This window comes from Equus asinus, chromosome 13 (assembly GCF_041296235.1).
Source record: "Equus asinus isolate D_3611 breed Donkey chromosome 13, EquAss-T2T_v2, whole genome shotgun sequence".
Lineage (NCBI taxonomy): Eukaryota > Metazoa > Chordata > Mammalia > Perissodactyla > Equidae > Equus > Equus asinus.
Window position 1 is genome coordinate 24,323,522 of NC_091802.1, and position 18,647 is coordinate 24,342,168.

An 18,647-nucleotide genomic window follows, 5' to 3' on the forward strand; every position below is an offset into this window, starting at 1 on the left:
TTTAGAATTCCAGCAGTAAAATCTGGAGCTGTCGACTGTCCAGGCTTTCCCTATCCCTGGACTGAGTGAGGATTTGCTGCCTGGGATTTCTGGGTATCGAGCCTCAGCATTCCATACACCATTCTCCCACCCCGTCCCAGCACTGCCCCTCCCAGGGCCCCGGCGCCTCCCTCCACGCCCGGGTGCCTTTCTCTCACCATCCTTTTCCTCCTTCCCAGGGCAGCTCTGAAGGAAACAGGTGGTAAGCATTTTGAGATCTTCAGAAAAGGGCAGGGCTGCTGTAAGCACGGAGTTAGAGCTGGAGGGCGCAGGGAGTGGCATGGGCTGTCCCTCGACTCTCCCCCACCCCTGACACTGGCCCTGGGCAGTAGCAGCCTCAGGTCAAGGAGGAGGCTGGTCCCCAATTGTTACACTCTGCAGTGATTATGAAGTCAGCTCGCTGCACGCCCACCCCACCCAAACTTAGGGTAGGTGTGCTGCCGCCAGTTTCTCTCTGCTTTCTGTCAGCTTGGTTGTCCTGCCTGGTGACAGCTGTGGTCCCAAACAAACTATATGGCATCAGAGGTGCTCTACAAAGTGGGGAATGGGGAGGGGGCCACGATGAAGAAGGAAACCCTCAACCTTCTGAATGCGCACCATCAAATGCTGCAGCCCTTTCCAAACCCCAAGTCTATGAACAGGACCATCACTACCAAAGGACTCCCACTTTCCTCCAGTGGCAGTCTGGTTACCTTCTTGGAGGAAGATACCATCAGTCTTCCGTAAGACACAAATCTAGTCCTTTCCTTTCTAAGGCCAGAGCTGGGGGGTGGGGAGAGGGGCTTCAAGAGGCGGTATTTCCTTGACCTGTCACAACCCTGTCCCTGGACTCCCAGGCAAGCACATGTGTGCAGGTTGCACTATGGATTCCTGACCCCAAATAAATTCTTGGTGGGCATTTAGGCCTCCTGCACCAGGAAGCCTTCCAGGATTAGTCAGAGTTAACAGTGCTCCTCATCCAGCTTTGTCTAGCTGCAGGCCTCACACCCCCACACAGACGCCCCTGTCCCATTCCACTCCCCCAAGGCTCCTCTCCCTCAGTCCTCCCTTTTGGTGCCTTTGCCTGCCTGATTATGTGCCCCCAGTAGCCTGCCTGCCTGAGGTTTACTGTTCCTCCTCAGTGATTCTGGGTTCCCTTTACTTCATTCCTCAGAACTCTTTGAGCACCTGCAGGGTGTCTGGGCCAGTGTTAGTTCTGGGAATCCAGTGCTGGAAAGCACAGTACCTGCCTTCAGGGAGCTCCAAGCCTGGGGCGGGGGGCCGGGTGTTGGGAGGGTGTCAGGCAAGAATTCAGAATAATGCATCAGGGTCTGTGCTGTCAGAACACCCTGAGGAACTGAGGGGCCTTAGTGTGGCTGGGGAGGGGTTGCATTAGGGAGGCTTCTTGGAAGTGGTGATATTTGAGCTGAATCTCCTGGGAAGGGAAGGAGTCAGCCCGTGAAGTGGCGGTGGTGCCGGTTGATGTGGGATCTGCAGGGCAGCTTCACAGGTGTGTGACCTGTGCAGTCAGTCACACACAGCCCCACACTTAGAAGGGCCCTCCCTGTGCTTCGTTTAATGCTCTGCTGTCACTGTCTTAAAATTCTTAATAATTTTTGAGGAAGCATCCCCACAAACTATGTAGCTGATTCTATGAAAGGGTCCTGATTCTATGAAAGGGATACAGTGTCCATTTCCTAAGGGACCTGTAAGTAAGCAGGTGTGGTTGAAGTGACAGATGCTTGCAGGAAAACTCATGGTAGGGTGGGAAAGTCTTGGGCTAGGAGTCCAAGTTCAAATCTAGGTTCTACCACTTAGATAGTTGGCCATAGACAGGTTAGTTAAGATCAGGGACTCTCAGTCCCTCATTTGCAAAATGAGGCTCACACCCATCCAGCAGGGTGTTGCGAAGATCAGAAATGTTTTTGTCCAGCATATAGCCCAATGCCCAGCTGCCGTCCCTGCCCACTTCAGCACTGGTGTTTTGAACAAGTAAATCTAACACAGAACTTCATTAGGACAGTCTGAAGTATAAATGACGCCAGTACTCAGGCTCTTCAGCCTACAAAGGACCTTGGTGGGGGAATCATCTATTCCAGATGTCCACCAAGGGCTAGCACAGGAGGTTTGGGTGGATCAGGATTTCTCAAGAGGAGGTCCACAGGACTGGAGCTCAGAGAGGAAAAATTTGGCCCATCAAGTAACCATGAAGCCAGAGGCTGGCCTGGAGTAAGGGATCCAGGACTGTGTGTCAGTTGCTGAACCTGGCCAGAGCAGTGAGGGAGATGGGCTAGGGCGGCTGAGGGGCTGCATGACGTGGAGACGGCGGGTCGGGGGATTGGCCAGGAGATCTGGGTTCTAATTCCAACTCTGCAGTCAACTCACCGTGTGACTCTGGTCAGGGTACTTGGCCCCCAAAGGCCTGTGACTGCTCTCTCTAGACCACTGCTCTTCAAATTATGGGTTGTGACCCATTAATGGGTCAGGAACTCACTCTAGTTGGTGGAGACCAGTATTATAAAAATGAAATAAAATAGAGTGAAAATTCCAGAGCACATCACACGTAAAGTCCTGGTTTGTGAAACGTGGTTTAGTTTCATGTTATGTATAAGTATACAGATCTTCCTCAACTGACAGTGGGGTTGCGTCCTGATAAACCCATCCTAAGTTGAAAATATCCTAAGTCAAAAATGCGTTTGATACACCTAACCTACCGGACGTCACAGCTTAGCCTCGCCTGCCTTGAACGTGCTCAGAACACTTACATCAGCCTCCAGTTGGGCAAAATCCTCTAACACCAAACCTACTTGATAGTACAGTGTTGACTGTCTCCTGTAATTTATTGAATACTGTACAGAAAGTGAGGACCAGAGCAGTCCGATGGGTGCAGAACGGTTGTAAGCAGATCCCTCGTTTACCCTCGTGATTGCCGGGCTGACTGGAGCCTCCGTCGCTGCCGCCGCCCCGCATCACGAGAGGATCGTGCCATGAGTCGCTAACCTGGGAAAAGATCAAAATTCAAAATTCGAAGCACAGGTTCTACTGAATTCACACAGCTTTCGCACCATCCTAAGGTTGAACCATCATAAGTCAGGGGCCATCGGTACTAGGGTTCCGAGTAATATGTGTTTCTTACTTTGAGTCAAGGTAAAAAAAAGACTTGAGGGCAACTTCTAGATTCTGCACTTCATCAGTAAAAAAAAAAAAGTTTTTATTTTTATTTTTTTTTCCTTTTTCTCCCCAAAGCCCCCTGGTACGTAGTTGTATATTCTTCGTTGTGGGTCCTTCTAGTTGTGGCATGTGGGACGCTGCCTCAGCGTGGTTTGATGAGCAGGGCCATGTCCACGCCCAGGATTCAAACCGACGAAACACTGGATCGCCTGCAGTGGAGCGCACGAACTTAACCACTCGGCCACGGGGCCAGCCCCAGAAAAAAGTTTTTAAATAGTGGGGAAATATGTGCAAGGTTTTTCTTTGTAGTAGCAAAGAATTGGTAACAATACAAATATCCACGTAATGGAAAACCATACAACAGTTAAAATGACTGAACCAGAGCTACACATATCAGTACAGATGAATCTAAAAAACCACGATGTTGAGTGAAAAAGCAAGCTGCCAATGGATATGTATTGAATGATACCATTTATTTATATAAAGTTTAAAAATATGCAAAATAATAGATTTTGCTTGGGGATAACATACATATGTAACAAACCTATAAGACAGGGAGTAATAAACATAAAATTTTAAATTTACTACACTGGGTTAAGGAGCAAGGTGAGGAAAAGAAGTCTTCAGGGGCTCTGCCTATATTGACAATGCTTTCGTTCTGAAGCTAGATGGTGACTAAATGGAAACAATATATTATTCTTTTATTCTTTTTTTTGTTGGTCAGATGTACTTTATTTTTTCCAGTTTTTTTTCTTTTTTCTTTTCTTTTTTCTTTTTTTTGAGGAAGACTGGCCCTGAGCTAACATCCATACCCATCTTCCTCTACTTTATATGTGGGATGCTTGCCACAGCATGGCTTGGTAAGCAGTGCTTAGGTCCACACCCAGAATCCGAACTGGGGAACCCTGGGCCGCCGAAGCAGAACGTGAGGACTTAACTGCTGCGCCACTGGGCTGGCCCCAATTTTTTCCAGTTTTGTTGAGATATAACTGATGTATAACATTGTATTAGTTTAAGGTGTACAACGTCATGATTTGATATATGTATATATTGCAAAATGATTACCCCAGTAAGTTTAGTTAACATCCATTGCCACATAGTTACCAATTTTTTCTCGTGATAAGATCTTTTAAGATCTACTCTCTTAGCAACTTTCAAAATACAATACAGTATTATCAACATGGTCACCATGCTGTATGTTACATCCCAATTAATGTAGTGTTCTTGATATCTTTCTGTATGTCTAAAGTGTTTCATAATCTAACAAAATTAAAATGGAAAAAGGTTTTTTAGCATTCACTCAAAATATGTATATTTATCTATACTATTGTTAATTTTACATGCTAGGTATTAATAGTGTTAAATATTCTAAAACCTGAGTAAATAAATTAGTAATTACATTAAATATTAAACAATAATAAGTAATACTAGTAAAGCTTAATTCTTTTTCTTTTAAATACTTTTCGATATTCTCCCATAGCGCAGTAGATCATTTTGGTCATTCCCTGGGTGTCTGCACCCCTCTCTGGAGGGAGGACTTAAAGGTTTGCCAAATGTTTCTCAAATTGTGGTTCTCAGAACACCTGCATCCGAATCGTCTGAGAATCTTATTAAAGATACTTTAGCAGCTTCCACTCCCATCCCAACTGGGGACCAGGGACCAGGAATGTGCGTTTTTCATTATAAGTGCCCTGTGGGTTTGATGCACTGCTGCAGGGCAATAGGGTGTTCTGAGCTGTTCAGAAGTAGCTGGGGATGCTGGTAAGTCAGGTCCAAGGCCTGCCCTGCAGGAACTTCCAGGTTGATGGGCTGGGGTGGCCTCCTTTACCTGGTTCATCTATCTCCCCTCCCACTCCAGGAAACTGATGCCACTGGAGGATTCTGAAGGCAGCTCCGATGACACCAGCATCTCCCCCGTCTCATCCACCTTGTTGAATCCCATCAAATTGGTTGTGACCCAGCCCAACAGCAGCTTCTTTGCAGGGATGCTGGAGGGCGAGCTGAACAAACTTAGCTTCTCCTCTGTGGCCAAGAATGTAGAAAAGGGAGACCCGGCCCTCTGCCCCCACCAATCTAAGTCCCAAATGGCCTCTGGGGGCATTCTGGACCTTGACAACCCTGAACTGGACATAGACACCTCCTCAACGTCCTCAGAGTCCTCTGTGGTGGTGGATGTGCCAGAGGCGCCCTTCATCTGTGAACACACAGTCAGCGATTCCACTGCTGTGGTGCGTTTCGCTCCTCATGCATTTGGCTAAGGCTTACTGACCACCCCCAATGTGCCAGGTACCGGGCCGAGTTCCATGGGGAATGGGAAGATACCTACCACCTGCATGCTGACCTTAAGTTGTTGGGTTAGGAGAGACGGCATGTCTGTAAAGAACTCCAATGCAACCTAGAAAGGGCTCAGTGTTCAGATCAAGTGCCACCAAGAATTCAGAAGGAAAGAAATATTACTTCCAGGTGCAGGAATAAGCTTGGTGGCTTTTGGTAACTGTTGAGCTGGGACACAGAGGTAGGATTTAAACATCTAGAGCTGGGGAAAGGCATTCCATGGAGAGGCTGACACTAGCAAAGGCTCACAGGTGGGGAAGTGTGGAAGGAAACACCCAGGTCCTGACCCAGGGCTTCTCCCACTTTCAATGTGCCTGCAGATCTGATCGTCCTGTTACGAACGAGATTCCTAGGCCTCCCCGCTAAAGGTTCTGATTCAGTAGGTCTGGGGTGGATCCTGAGAATTTGCACCACTAACAAATTCCCAGGAAGTGCTGATGGCCCACGGACCACATGTTGAGTAGCGCTAGAGTGCAGGAAGGGGGACAAAGGGGAAAGTCAGTCTGGGGTCATTTTCCAGAGGTCCTCCACTGTTAGGCTACTTTCTAGATTTCTCTGTAAGCAATAGGGAACAGCTTTTTGCAAAGCTTTATATCAGGCGAGGAATGCAATTTGAGCTGTATTTTAGAAAGATAAATATGGGAGCCCCATTGTTAAATGGTCTAGAGCAGTGTTTCTCAAAGTGTGGTTCCCAGACCACTAACAGCTTCAACATCATAAGGCAACTTGTTAGAAATTTAAATTCTCGCCCCCACTCCCGCCCCTACTGAATCAGAAACTGTGGGGATGGGGGCCAGCAATCTGTGTTTTAATAAGTCCTCCAGGGGATTCTGATGCACACTGAAGTTTGAGAACCACAGCCTAGATGGAAGAGAAACTGGAAATGGGAGACCAGACAGGATGCAGCAGGGCTGGGAAACTGTAGTGTTATAAAAACTCCCCAAGATCCTTAGCCAGGCTTGGCAACCGCTGTTGTAGTGCAAAGTGTATGGGCTCTGGAGCTATTGGCCTGACCTTGGCTCTGTCACTTAATAGTTGTGTGACCATGGGCCAGCCACTTGCCCTCTCTGAACCTGTAACCCCATCTGCAATGAGTGAGGTGGACAAGATGATCTCTAAGGTCCCTCCCAACTGACACACAGTCCAGAAGAAATAGGGAATGAGGGCACACTCTGAGGTGAGTGGGACTGCCCAGGGGGAGTAGCATACCTTTCAGGCCGGTGGTTCCACATCCAGCGTTGGAGTGCCTTTCGCCTTCCATCAGACCTGCCTCAGCTCCAGCAGGGGCAGGGGATGGGAGTAGGGCATTCTGACCCACGTGGGGCATGGGTGAGGGGCTGACAGGCCAGGGGCCAGGTCTCAGGAAGTCTCGGGGACTCTCTTCCCCTAGATTTCCTGGACCTATGCCTTGGGCAAGCAGCAAGTCAGTTTCTACCAGGTCCTCTTGCAGGAGGTGGCAAAGAAAAATGACGATGAGCCGCCCAAGGCAAAGAATCGCCCATGGATCTTCAACAAGATCTTGGGGATCACGGTGAAGCTGATGGAGCTGAAGCCTAACACGAGTTACTGCCTCACCGCCCGCGCGGCCAACACAGCCGGGGTGGGGAAGTGGTGCAAGCCCTACAAAGTGAGCCCTGGGAGAAGAGGGGCCCAACGGGGCCGGGAGGGAAGTCTGAACCAGGGGCCTGGGGGTTGGGAACAGCTGTCTTCGCCCACCACTCATCTCCCTGCTTGTTTTCCTTCTGCCTGGGCAAATAAGTATCGATTCCAGGCTGCTCTCTTCTGGGAGGTTGAAGGATTAAGCCACTCTGGGGCCCACTGGGAATGCAAACTAACATATTCATCAGCGCCTCTACAATGTTCATCTTCCAGAGCCATTGGTTTTTGGATTCTTCAACTTACTACTAATGATTGTGAGAGGGCCAGGAAGTCAAGAGCATTGAGGGAAACAGAGGAAAGGGAGCAGCCTGGGGTGGGCAGTGGCCTGGGGAGAAGAGGCCCAAGGACAGCCAGCCCTGTGGTTGGAAACATCACGCAACTAGGGAGGCACACAGTTGAATCATGCCTCTTTGTACATGTTCCCTGTGTCGATGAAAACGTTGGTAAGGCTAGCGAAGATCCCACTTAGCAAACAGAAGAGGGGCTGCAGAAACAAAGATGACAGGTTTGGGAGGGAAGTCTAAGGGGTTTTCTCGATTTATTTCAGTTTGCAACTGTGGCCGCTCACTTGAACATCTTCCCCGAGCACAACCCCATCCAGATCACTGTGCAACGCAAGGAACCCCAGCGGAAAACCGTGTTCATCAGGCTGGAGGACATGCGGAGGCAAGATCCGGAATGCCTATTTCCCTACAAAGTGGGAAGGCTCCAGGAAGCCCACCTACCTTCAGCTTTGGCCCAGGGCCCTCAGGAACTGGAACCATTAAATGGACCACCAGCACCATGCCAGGGAACCACTGATGATGCTGCCGGCCCAGGGCCTGGTGACAGTGGTACTGGAACTCCACCCCTGGGCTGGGGCCAAGGCTAGACAGGAGCTCCATTCACGTGGAGACACCGCAGGCCAGGCTAGGGCAGCCACTGCCCACAGCTGCTAGGCCCCCTCCCCCAGATCTGGGCTGGGTCCAGGTTCCTCATTAAAGAACTGCAGGTCACCTAGTGCCCCTACGTTCTACTTCATGCCGCAGACAGCCTCAGCTGAGCCGCTGGCATCCACCTTCCTAGCTTGTGCCAGGACCAAGAGTCCAGGTGGGAGGGGCATGGAAAGCAAGGGTGGTGGGGCAATGGGATGCTACCACATCTACTGCCTGGCTCTGCCAACATAGCCCTTTTCTCTGTGGGAGGAAGAGATGGTACTCAAAGACTAAAATACACTTACACCAGGAAAAACAGCAAGGTTGACAGAGGTGGTGGCAGCCTGTAGACTGCCGGCATCAGACACGAGCTCTGGAGGGACATGGCGTCAAGTGCACAAACTTTGGGGCAGGGTCTGATAATCCCGGCTCTTCCTGGGTGTAAGGGCACGGGCAACCATTTAAGCTTCTTGGGCTGTTTCATCATCAAAAATATGGGGGGGCCAGCCTGGTGGCGCAGTGGTTAAGTGCGCACGTTCTGCTTCAGTGGCCCGGGGTTCACCGGTTCAGATCCCAGGTGCAGACATGGCACCGCTTGGCAAGCCATGCTGTGGTAGGCGTCCCACATATAAAGTAGAGGAAGGTGGCACGGATGTTAGCTCAGGGCCAGTCTTCCTCAGCAAAAAGAGGAAGATTGGCAGCAGATGTTAACTCAGGGCTAATCTTCCTAAGTAAATAAATAAAAAATATGGGGATGAGAGACCTTTCCAAGCATGGCTGCAGGGTACTGTGAGGGTCTGGTGAGAGCACAGGACAATGAGTGCCTGCAGAGAGTGGAAACTCAGCAACCAGTGCCTCCCTTAGCCCCATGCAGCCTCCTTGCAGATGTGCATGGTGGAAGGCGAGAACCACAGCTATCGATATGCAAAGCCATAAAGGCATGAATGGGGGTGGAGGTTAAGGAACAAGAGGTCAGGAATGCTGTGGCCCTAAGCAGGCCATACAAGGGTGGTTTAGAATTGCACCTGAGTAGACCTGTGTTAGCAGTGAACAAGGGAAAGTGAGGCAGGATGCATGGAAGGCAAGATCCTGGCCTAGGGCGTGAGGATGTCCTCCTGGGCAGAGAACCATCCTCCCATATTGCAACACAGCCACTTCTGCTGGAGCTCTTAGGGTACCCCTGCACACCCCCTTAGAAGAAGTCTCCCCGGACAGTCATGGCCTTCCTCTCTACCCCAAGAGCCCAGCACAGTGCTCGGGACGTGGCAGGGCCTCTAGAAGAGTGCTGCGAGACGCCGAGGAAAGCACCCCTCAGGCAGCACTGGCCAGAACTTCAGGTGACAATGAAAGCGTCCTGTCTGCGTTGTCCCGCACAGCAAGGAGCCTTCCCGAGCCAGTGTGACTGAGGACTGTGTTTCTCCCTGTAGGGAATTCTAGTGAACAGGAAGAGCCACCTGTAGCTAGTGCCTGCCACAATGGACAGCACAGCCTTAGATCACCCTTTGGCCACTAAGATAGAAGCTCCAGCCAGCCTCCCCAGCCTCGCCTTCAGAGGCGCAGGGGAAGAGAGGAATGGCAACTTCCTGTCTGTAAGCTTCTAGCGAAGTCCAGGGCAGAGGGGCTAGACAAACGGACTTATCAGCACCTTGGCTGAGCCCTGGGATTCTATGACAAAGATTTATAACCCAAACACACAAAATATAAGTTATTTATTTGGTCAGTGAATAGAGCTGACAGTGGAAAAGCAGGCAGAGGCAACAGCAGGGTCCAGTCATTGTCTGGCCTCCTGCCACCACTGTTGGCACCAGCAAGGTACAGAGTGACGGCCAAGGGCTGAGCTCCATGATAACCTCCTGTGACCTTTGACTTCCTGCTCTGGAGAGGGACCCCACTGGGGTCTGTCCAAGGACAGCAGGCCACGCTTGTTCTCAGGGTTACCACCCTGGCCTTTGGTCTCTGTCAGGGCAGGCAGATGGCGCAGGCTGAGTCCAGGTAGGGAGCAGAGGAAACCGTGGGATTTCTCATCTCCTCCATCTGCAGAGAAGGAAAGGGCACAGGATGGGGAAAGGGAGGCTGCTGTAATACTCCCAGGAGCCCACTACAGGGGAGAGCTTGTGGTTCACACTCAGCCGTCAGGAGTCTGGCTACTGTCTCTGCTCCAGCCACGCAAACTCAGGCTAGGCACCCACCGCCTGCCTTGGCCAGACCTCATCCCAGGGCCTGGCCCCTGGGACGCCCGCCATGGCTGTCCAATGAAAACAGCGACAATACAAGTACATGATGCTTCAGGTTCACCTGCTATCTTTGGTGTTCCTGTCTACTGAGGTTTGATAACTCCAAGAGACAGATTAACTAAACGCTCTCACACTGAAAGGCAGAACCAGGATCTGAACTAGGTCTTAGGACTCCAAGGTCCAGTGCTTTAACAAGAAACTGCTGCCTCATGCTGGAGGGACCCTGGACTCGCCCATGGAGAGCGGCCTGAGAGGTCAGGGTCTCCCATGATCCCTGCAGTTCCCAGAGCCCTCCCACTTGCCCACTGAGAACCCAGCTCCACACACCACCTCAGGACAGTCTGGGCACCTGGAGGGCACCTAGAGAAATCTACGCCAGAAGGGAAGGTCACAAAGAGTGACTGAATGAAGGGAAGGAGAGCCACGCACACCAGCCACGACCTCCCCCAAACTCACATCCGGAGGCATTTGTCCTTCCCACCGCTTGCCACCCTCTGGCCGTCAGGACTCCAGTCGACAGCATACACCTAAACCAAAGAAGAGGGAAAGTGGGGCAGTGAGGACAGCGGGTGGAGGAGGGCCAGGCTTCAATTCCACCCGCCCCCAAAAGGGTTGGCCGTACCTCATCCGCATGGCCTGGCAGGTCTGTGGCTAGCTTCTGGGCCTTCACATCCCACACCTTCAGTGTGCTGTCACTGCTGCCGCTGACCAGGAGCCGGCTGTCGGCTGACCACGCAATCTGGTACACGGCAGCCACGTGGCCACGCAGGGAAGCCAGGTACCTGGGCCAGGGCAAGATGATCATGGATGTTAGATCTTCAGACATGTCTGAAGGGTCCTCTTTGCCCACAGCAGTGGTTCTCATGCTTGGCTGCCTGTTACAATTACCTGGCTACTTTCACAAAATCTCACTGCCTGGCCCCCACCCCGGATCAGTTTAATCATTACTGGTTATTAGGAGTTTGTAAAACTTCTCCAAATGGGTTGCTTCTAGGGTGCCTCTTGCCAGGCCTCCATACCTGCACGACTCCACATGCCTTAGAGTCCAGTGCAGCTGTCTGCTTAGCCCATCTGCCTGCCACCCCCTACACACACTCGCCTGCTGACAGGTGGCATGGAATAATAGTGGGCCAAGCCCACTGGAACTTTCAGGTCAACACAGACCAGCTGTTTCTCCTGGGACACATCATTAGGCCTCTCTGAGACTCAGTTTCCTTATTTTAAAAAGGAACTGAAGGCCTGTTTCAAAGGCCGCTGTGTGAAAATACACGGTGAGGGACATACAGGTGCCCTTTGGCCCCACAAAGGCTTCCCTCCCTCCTCCTCTTGCCCAGGCCTCTGCCTCTCCTAATTAACCCAGGGCACTGAGCCTCATTACACCTGTGCTGCTCAGACTTCAATGGTGAGCAGACTCACCTGGTGACCTTACTGAAATGCAGATTCTGATTCATGAGGTCTAGGGGTGGGGCTCAAGGGGCTGCATTTCTATCAAACTCCTAGGTGATGCCTCTGGTCTGTGGACCACACATGGAGGAGGGCCACAACACAACTGTCCCATAAAATGACACTTCCATTGCATCCCTGGCCCTTGGCCAGCTTTAAGACCATTTCTTTCCTTAGATGCGAAATGAACTAACATTTTCAGGGCTCACTTAGAGCTGGTCCTAAATGTACCATTTCAATTAGTTCTTGTAATAAAGCTGAGAGGGAGGGGGCCTGCACATTACAGAAGAGGAAACAGAGGCTCAGAAAATCCAAACACTTGCCAAGGCTACACAGCTGGTAAGTGGCAGAGCCAAGCTCCTTCCGAGGAACAATGGCCCCCACTTGCCCTCCCACAGCCCCACTCACTTGCCCGTCCTGCCATCCCACAGCTTGATGGACTTGTCGAAGGAGGCGCTGGCAACGATGCGGGAGTCAGGGGAGAAGAGCACCTGGTTGATGAGGGCTTGGTGTCCCGTCATCCGTGCGAGGGGCTTCTTGTCCTCTGCTGGGGACCACAGGAATAAGGTGAAGTCGTCTGAGCCAGACACCAGCCTCTCTGGGCCCTGGCCCTAGGGGAGGCAGGAAGCACACTGTGTTGGACATGGTCTCAGACAGGAGAGCCCACCCACAGCAGCAAACACACCACTGATCACTCAACACCAGCAGAGAGGCCTAGGCCAGCCACTAACTCACATGGGTTACCTTCTCCAAAAGGAAACTTTATGCACACGGGACGATTTCTAAGATATACACTTACATGAAAAAGCAAGCGACAGACTGGTGTGTTAAAAGGGGAGGGATTTTGCATGTGGGTCTGTACACACATGTATATATGTACTGTATATATACGCGTGTGCATGGTGTGCATATAGACAGGTATGTGTAGATGTAAAGTCTCTGGAAGGAGACACAAGATACTGGTAGCACAGGATGCTTCCAGAAGGAATGGATGGATATGTGATGGAGATGGGAGGCTTTTCACTAACTTTTTATATTTTTTAAACCTCAGGTCATGTGAGTGTGTCACTTAAGCAAACTAAATAAAATGAAAAAGAGAGGTATTTTGGGAATGCAATAAATAGATAAGCAAATAAACAAGATGAAATAAAATGATCCCAAGCGCATTAAGATCTTAGGATCATAAACTAGGATTATCAAGAACAACTTTCTGGAAAAGGTACGTTCCGAGCTGGGGCTGGAAGGGAGAGTGGCCTGAGTAGCTGCAGAGTTTTAGGGATGAGGAGAGGACGAGTAGAGAGCTGGGGATGCTGGCGGCTGGCACATACTCACCCGCACGAGGTTGTACCGGCTGAGAGCCCTCTCCTTCAACTCCTGCACTGTGTCCAGGTACCAGAGGGGAGAGAAGGAGACGAGGAACGAGGCGGATTAGAAAACCCAACAGAAACCGCAAACACCCTCGGCCCAGGTCTGACTCACACAAGCCAGAGACCTGGACCCTTCCCCAGCAGCTCTCGGCCCTCCTTCCCTCGCTTACTCACAGGACCCCTGAAGGTCCTGGGCATTAATGGAGGCCTCCGCGGGCTCAAAGGCCCCTGTGCGCAGGGCGTAGTCAGTGCTGAGTGCCATAGTGTTCACCCAGTGGCCGTGGCCTTGCAGAGTCCGGCACAGCACGCCCTAGGGCAGAGGGAGACGGGTCAGACACACACACCACTCTCCAACCCCGGAAACCTGCAGCCCCAAGATTAGCCCCAGAAAATGGGTGGCATGAGATTCAGAATCAGGACCCTCACTAACTGTGAACTTAATCCAACCACCCCTCTGGGCTCAAGTCTCTCCTCATTTGTAGAATGAGGGCACTGGTCTACACCAATGTTTCTGAGTATGTTTCATGGAAGGGAAGTTAAATATGTCAAATACAAGGGCTCCAGTCAAATAAGTCTGGAACACAGCAGGTTCAATGAAGCTAAGTAAGCTTCCTACAGTGGGGATTTCTAGAGCCTGACCATGCTAAGGGATGCTGGAACCTCCACTAGAGTGCAGCCCCGACCACAGGACCCCCCTTCCCAAAGTGCCTCCCCGACCTGCTCCCAGAAGACATTCGGGAAACACTGGTCTGTGCTCCTTCCAGTACCCGTAGCCCCTGGCCTGAGACTTCCCCAGCTGGTTTCTGAACCCCCCCAGCTCTTACATCGTGAGCCCTCCAGACTTTGATAGTGCGGTCCTGGGAGGCAGAGTAGAGAAGCCCGTCCCCTCCCCACCGGAGACAGGTGACTGACTGCGTGTGCCCAGTGAGGATGCGCTCACAGCGGCCTGCAGTCGTGTCCCAGACCCGCACACTGCCATCCTTGGAGCTGCTGGCCACGTAGCGGCACTCGGGGTTCCTGGAAGGGAGAAAGATGTGACCTCGCTTCTGAACTGGCAACACCTGTCTTCCCACTGCACCTCCCCCTTCCCAGCTCAAAGACCACGGATAATGTCCAGACAGCTCCGCACTCCAAAACTAGCTGCACTGCAAGGCGGCCCTCAGGCCCGGGGATGAGCAGCCTGCTCTCGAGCAGTCACACAGGCACAGACAACCTCCCCACTGCCCGCTGCACCATCACTGCAGTCAGACTGCCCACCTCGCCCTTCCCTCATGTAAAACTCCTCTGCATCAAGCAGGGGAGGGGGACAGCTCTGAACCTCTGGCTCTTCATGTGTCCCAGCTCTGTCAGCGTCACTTACGCGTGGAGGGGCTCCCAGCTCAGGCCCGTGATCCACTTGCTGTGGCCGGCAAGGGTCCTGCCCACCTGCTTCCCCGTGCTTGGGTCCCACAGGAGAATCTGAAAGTCAGAAGCTCACTGAATAACCCTCCCCAACCTGTCCATGGCCCCACCAAAGATCCCCCACCCCTGCATCCCCAAAAGACCCCAGAACCTGATTCTGACCCATCTCCCAGGAAGGGAGCCCCAGAGTCCCCGCCTAGTTCCCCGGACCACCATCTACCTGGCCATTCTTGCAGCCTGAGGCCAGCTTCTTGCCGTCCGGGGACCAGGATATGCTAAGGACCCAATGTCTGTGTCCTAATAAAGCAAAGGAGAGAGAAAGGAGGGACCACATCTGTCCTCATCGCCAGTGCCTAGCAATGCCTGGCACACTGCAGGAACTCAACTAGTTTCCGAACAAATGAACGCTCGAACAAAAGGAGATGAAGCTTTCTCTGCAAAGGGAGAACCCACTTCAAGTGCTAGTGCTATGCGTCTTGCTGCAGAGACAACACTGCCACTTTCTAATAATTCCTTACGTGATATGTGGTATAAACTGTTTTCACATAGGCCATCCCTTGTAATTCTCACAACAGCTCTAAGGTATGAAGCAGAACAAAAATTATCACTCCCATTTGCCAGATGAGAAGACTGAAGTTTAGAAAGGGAGTATGTCCTGTGCACATAAGGTAACCCAGCTACTGGGTGGTCCCCAGGCCAGCAGCATCAGCATTACCTGGGGACTTGAAATGCAAATTCTCAGGCCCCTCCCAAGACCTAACAAAACAAAAACTCTGGGGGTGGGACCTAGCAATCTGTGTTTTAACAAGCACCCAGGTGATTCAGATGCACACTCAAGTTTGAGAACTGCTGTGGCAGAGGGTGGATTTAAGCCAGGTTCACCTTGCTACCAGCCAGTCAGCACCCTTAAACCCCACGCTGACTCTCTGGTCAAGTCTCTGTTTGTAAGCGGCTGGCTGGGCTCAAGTGTATGGTCTCTACCTGGGAACAGGCAACCGTTAACTGGATGTGAAGGGACTGGAATCTGCTCTGGGCCTCCTGGAGGAGCTAAAGAGCTGAGGGAATCACCCACCCCTCATTGTGTTAAGACTCCTCTAAATGACTAACTGCATACTGACCCTGGCATGTGAAATGCGGTGTCTCGGTGCTGAGATCCCAGAAGCGCACAGTGGTGTCTCCAGAGCCACTGGCCAGGTACCTGGAAAAGTAGAGAGGCTGCCTGACCTCTGCAGTGGGGTGGGGGGAGGGGCCCACCTGGAGACACTGCACATGCGCATCCTGCTGCCTATTCCATCGTCATCTGAGACTGGACTTTTTTTCCTCCCTTGAGAAGGATAAACATAACAGTGATGCCATCTAGGAGAAGGCCCCAGGAGGCCATTACTCTTCTCTTCCTAAAAGGAAGGGCTACAGCTACAACCAGATTTGAAGCTTCTCATTATCCTCCTAAGATTGTGAGAAGCTAATAAACCCAGTTTCACAGATGAAGAATTAACTCAGAAAGGTTAAGTGACTTGCTCAGGTCACGCAGCTAGGAAGAGGCAGAGCTGAGCCTGCAGCTCAGATGTCCCGAGATCAAGTCCAGGAAGGGGTCTTCTGAGGCAGGTGTCCTCTGCCTTTGCGGACCAAGCCCTGCTGCAGAAGTCCCTTACTTGCAACCTGAGCCAAGAGCTTGGGTCTACAGTAGGCAGCCTGAGGCCCCAGTGATCCAAACTTGGGGGTTCCCCCTCACCACAGCCAGAGGCTGCACCCCCACACTCCCCTCCACAGTTCTGCAGCTGTCCTTACTTTCCTGTGGGGCTGAAGGCCACGGAAATGACCGCCTCGCTGTGACCCTCCAAGGAGCTGGTGCAGCGGGTCACAGCGCGGACCCTGAAGATCGCCTGTGGCTGGTAGATGATGTCGAGGACCTTCTCTGTCTCCACCGCCTGTGACTCCAGCGTCTTCCCCAATGAGGAGACGATCTCAGCATCATGGACATAGAAAGCCAGAGGCAGGGGATCCTCCTGGAGGGCAATGGCACAGGGCAACTCCCCCATCAGAGGATGGCAGGGGCCACCTCCGCCAGGGAGGGAGGGCCACCTGAGCCGTGAGGAAGTGAGGCTTCCTTCTTTTCAGCTACCCTACTTGGGACACCCCCATCATTCTCCACTGAGCGAGACCTTTTTAATCCTTGAAGAGCAACTGTAGGATGCTTACATAGCTCTTTACAATCCTTTATCTGCATCTCACAACAACCCCAGGAGGCAGGCATTAATAGTCCCACTGACAGATGAAAAAACTGAGGCTCAGAGCAACTAAGTAATGAGCCCATCGTCCTACTGCTAATGACGAATTCAGCTTCTTTAGTGTTCTTCAAAAAGAACACTGAAACCCTGGATTAGGGTTAGTATATAGCATTATGCAGCATTTTCTAAACCACCACTCCATGCTGTATCGTGTCTAAGAAGTATCCTCAAAGCTGTTTGGAAATGCAGACTCTGTTTCACCCCCAGTCTGGCGTAGTGGGTCTGGGGTGGGGTCCAGGTACTGCATTTTTAAGCACCTCCCACCCCAAGAGAGGGCAGCACTCTGAAAACAGTGTCTTAGAAGTTAAGAGCATGGGTTTTGAGTCTGACACATTTGGGTTCCACTTCCAAATCAGCCATCTACGGCGTACCATCGCGCAAATAATTTAATGCTTCTGGGCCACACTGTAAAACGGGGATATTAAGGAGGGGCTGTAGCGAGAAATCAACCGGACAACGTACCCAGTGCGGGCTCTCTCGGCAGTGGGGGCCCCGATGGTCGGCGTGTAAACCGCTCTCACATTGATTACATCTTCTGATCACCCCCCCGTCCCCCGCCCCGAGGTGGGTGGCATTGCCACGGACGCGCGCGAGGATGTATCACCCACTGACGGTGAGTAGCTGGGGCCCCTGAACGCAGACCTTCGGCCTCCTGACCCCCTGTGCGCCCGCCGCTCACCTGGGCCAGCAGCGCGTTGCACACGAGCTGCAGCTTGTCCGGAGTGATGTCCACGGGCACGTCGAACGGGGAGCCCAGCAGCTGTCCGCCCTCATCCTGGAACTGCACTAGCAGCCGCTGCACGTCGCGCGCCGCCGCCTCGTCCTGCGCCCATAAGCGCGGCGGGGGTCAGCCACGCCGCCGGGACGGGAGGGCCCGTCTCCCCCGCCCGCCGGCCTCAGGGACCCCGGCCCGAGCACCCCGCCGCGCCCGCCCGCACTTAAGCACACCCACCGCCGCCACCGCCATCCTGCGCCCCACGTGGAGGAGAAAGACTCCAGCGGGACGGAGCGTCGCCCCCGTGCTCGGGCGGTGCTCGCCGCCCGCGACATCGCCCTCTGGTGTTGCGGAGGGGAAGTGTCACGCCGCGCGCGGCCTCCGGCTCGGGCAGTGGTACCCGCCTCCACCGCCTCCCTTGGACAGTCAGCCGCCGCCACATTCAGTGCCTCGCAGAATACGAACAGCCTTTCCTCTCTTTAGAACAGGGATGCTTGCCCCACTTTATACGTCGGGAAATCGAGGCTCCGAGCGTTGAATTGATTTTCCCCAAGATCACAGACAGGAAATGCCAGAGGACTGAGTAGGCTGGGCTCGTGGCAGCAGCGCCCTGCAGGGGGTGGCTTAAGAAGTCAGAGCTTATTGGGTTGAGGGCAGAAATTGTTATTTTTTAAATGGATCAAATCAATTCATAATACCTGATGAGTAGAGAGCAAAAAACATCTACAGTTTTCGACACTGTAAAGCAATAACAGTAATAATGATGATGATGACAGCGATGTGGCACGCATTGTTCTAAGTGCTTTACACATATAACTCATTTCATCCTCACCACAACCCTCTTCTCCCCGTGTTACAGATGAGGGACTGAAGCAGAGACCGACCCTCGCAAGCTCTCTCACCAGCTCTCCTCTCCCCAGCCGCTCACATCCGGGCAGTCTCAAACTCTGTCAGTCCTGCCTGGTTAGGACTGAATCTCTTCTCTGTCTCCACTGCCACACCCTGGCCTGTGTCGCCATGGTTCCCTACAGCAGCCTCTTCCCTTGCCTCTTTGTTTCCACTCTTGCCATGCATTCCCCACGCTGCAACCAGGGCAATGTTTT

At 52.3% G+C, this 18,647-nt stretch overlaps 2 protein-coding genes across 3 annotated transcripts; one reads left to right on the forward strand and one right to left on the reverse strand.

The window, feature by feature from the left end:
• Nucleotides 1–552: 552 nt before the first annotated feature.
• FNDC8 (fibronectin type III domain containing 8) lies at nucleotides 553–9,556 on the forward strand. The gene is made up of 5 exons (XM_014862060.3): nucleotides 553–761; nucleotides 5,048–5,417; nucleotides 6,914–7,150; nucleotides 7,730–7,879; nucleotides 9,524–9,556. The coding sequence occupies exons 1-5, from the start codon at nucleotides 553–555 to the stop codon at nucleotides 9,554–9,556; spliced, it is 999 nt and encodes a 332-aa protein (XP_014717546.2).
• Nucleotides 9,557–9,790: 234 nt separating this feature from the next.
• NLE1 (notchless homolog 1) lies at nucleotides 9,791–17,929 on the reverse strand. 2 transcript variants are annotated; one of them, XM_014862212.3, is made up of 13 exons: nucleotides 17,782–17,929; nucleotides 17,509–17,652; nucleotides 16,330–16,547; nucleotides 15,660–15,739; nucleotides 14,762–14,838; nucleotides 14,501–14,598; nucleotides 13,965–14,157; nucleotides 13,315–13,450; nucleotides 13,106–13,152; nucleotides 12,182–12,384; nucleotides 10,953–11,112; nucleotides 10,787–10,857; nucleotides 9,791–10,130 (listed from the first exon to the last, which is right to left on the reverse strand). In XM_014862212.3, the coding sequence occupies exons 1-13, from the start codon at nucleotides 17,794–17,796 to the stop codon at nucleotides 10,118–10,120; spliced, it is 1,455 nt and encodes a 484-aa protein (XP_014717698.1). In that variant the 5' UTR covers nucleotides 17,797–17,929; the 3' UTR covers nucleotides 9,791–10,117. The 2 variants fall into 2 exon arrangements, with proteins under 2 accessions (XP_014717698.1, XP_014717700.1); XM_014862214.3 differs by lacking the exon at nucleotides 17,782–17,929 and having other exon boundaries at nucleotides 14,081–14,157.
• Nucleotides 17,930–18,647: the final 718 nt, after the last annotated feature.

What these genes read in the sequence shown, in the direction of transcription:
- FNDC8 (XM_014862060.3), top strand. Translation starts at nt 553, where the DNA reads ATGGCATCAGAGGTGCTCTACAAAGTGGGGAATGGGGAGGGGGCCACG. An exon ending in GAAGATACCATCAGTCTTCC is followed by an intron (nt 762 to 5,047) that starts GTAAGACACAAA and finishes CTCCCACTCCAG; the next exon opens with GAAACTGATGCCACTGGAGG. An exon ending in TCAGCGATTCCACTGCTGTG is followed by an intron (nt 5,418 to 6,913) that starts GTGCGTTTCGCT and finishes CTCTTCCCCTAG; the next exon opens with ATTTCCTGGACCTATGCCTT.
- NLE1 (XM_014862212.3), bottom strand. An exon ending in CAGGCTGCAAGAATGGCCAG is followed by an intron (nt 14,599 to 14,761) that starts GTAGATGGTGGT and finishes TCTGACTTTCAG; the next exon opens with ATTCTCCTGTGGGACCCAAG. An exon ending in AAGTCTGGAGGGCTCACGAT is followed by an intron (nt 13,451 to 13,964) that starts GTAAGAGCTGGG and finishes CCTCTGCCCTAG; the next exon opens with GGCGTGCTGTGCCGGACTCT.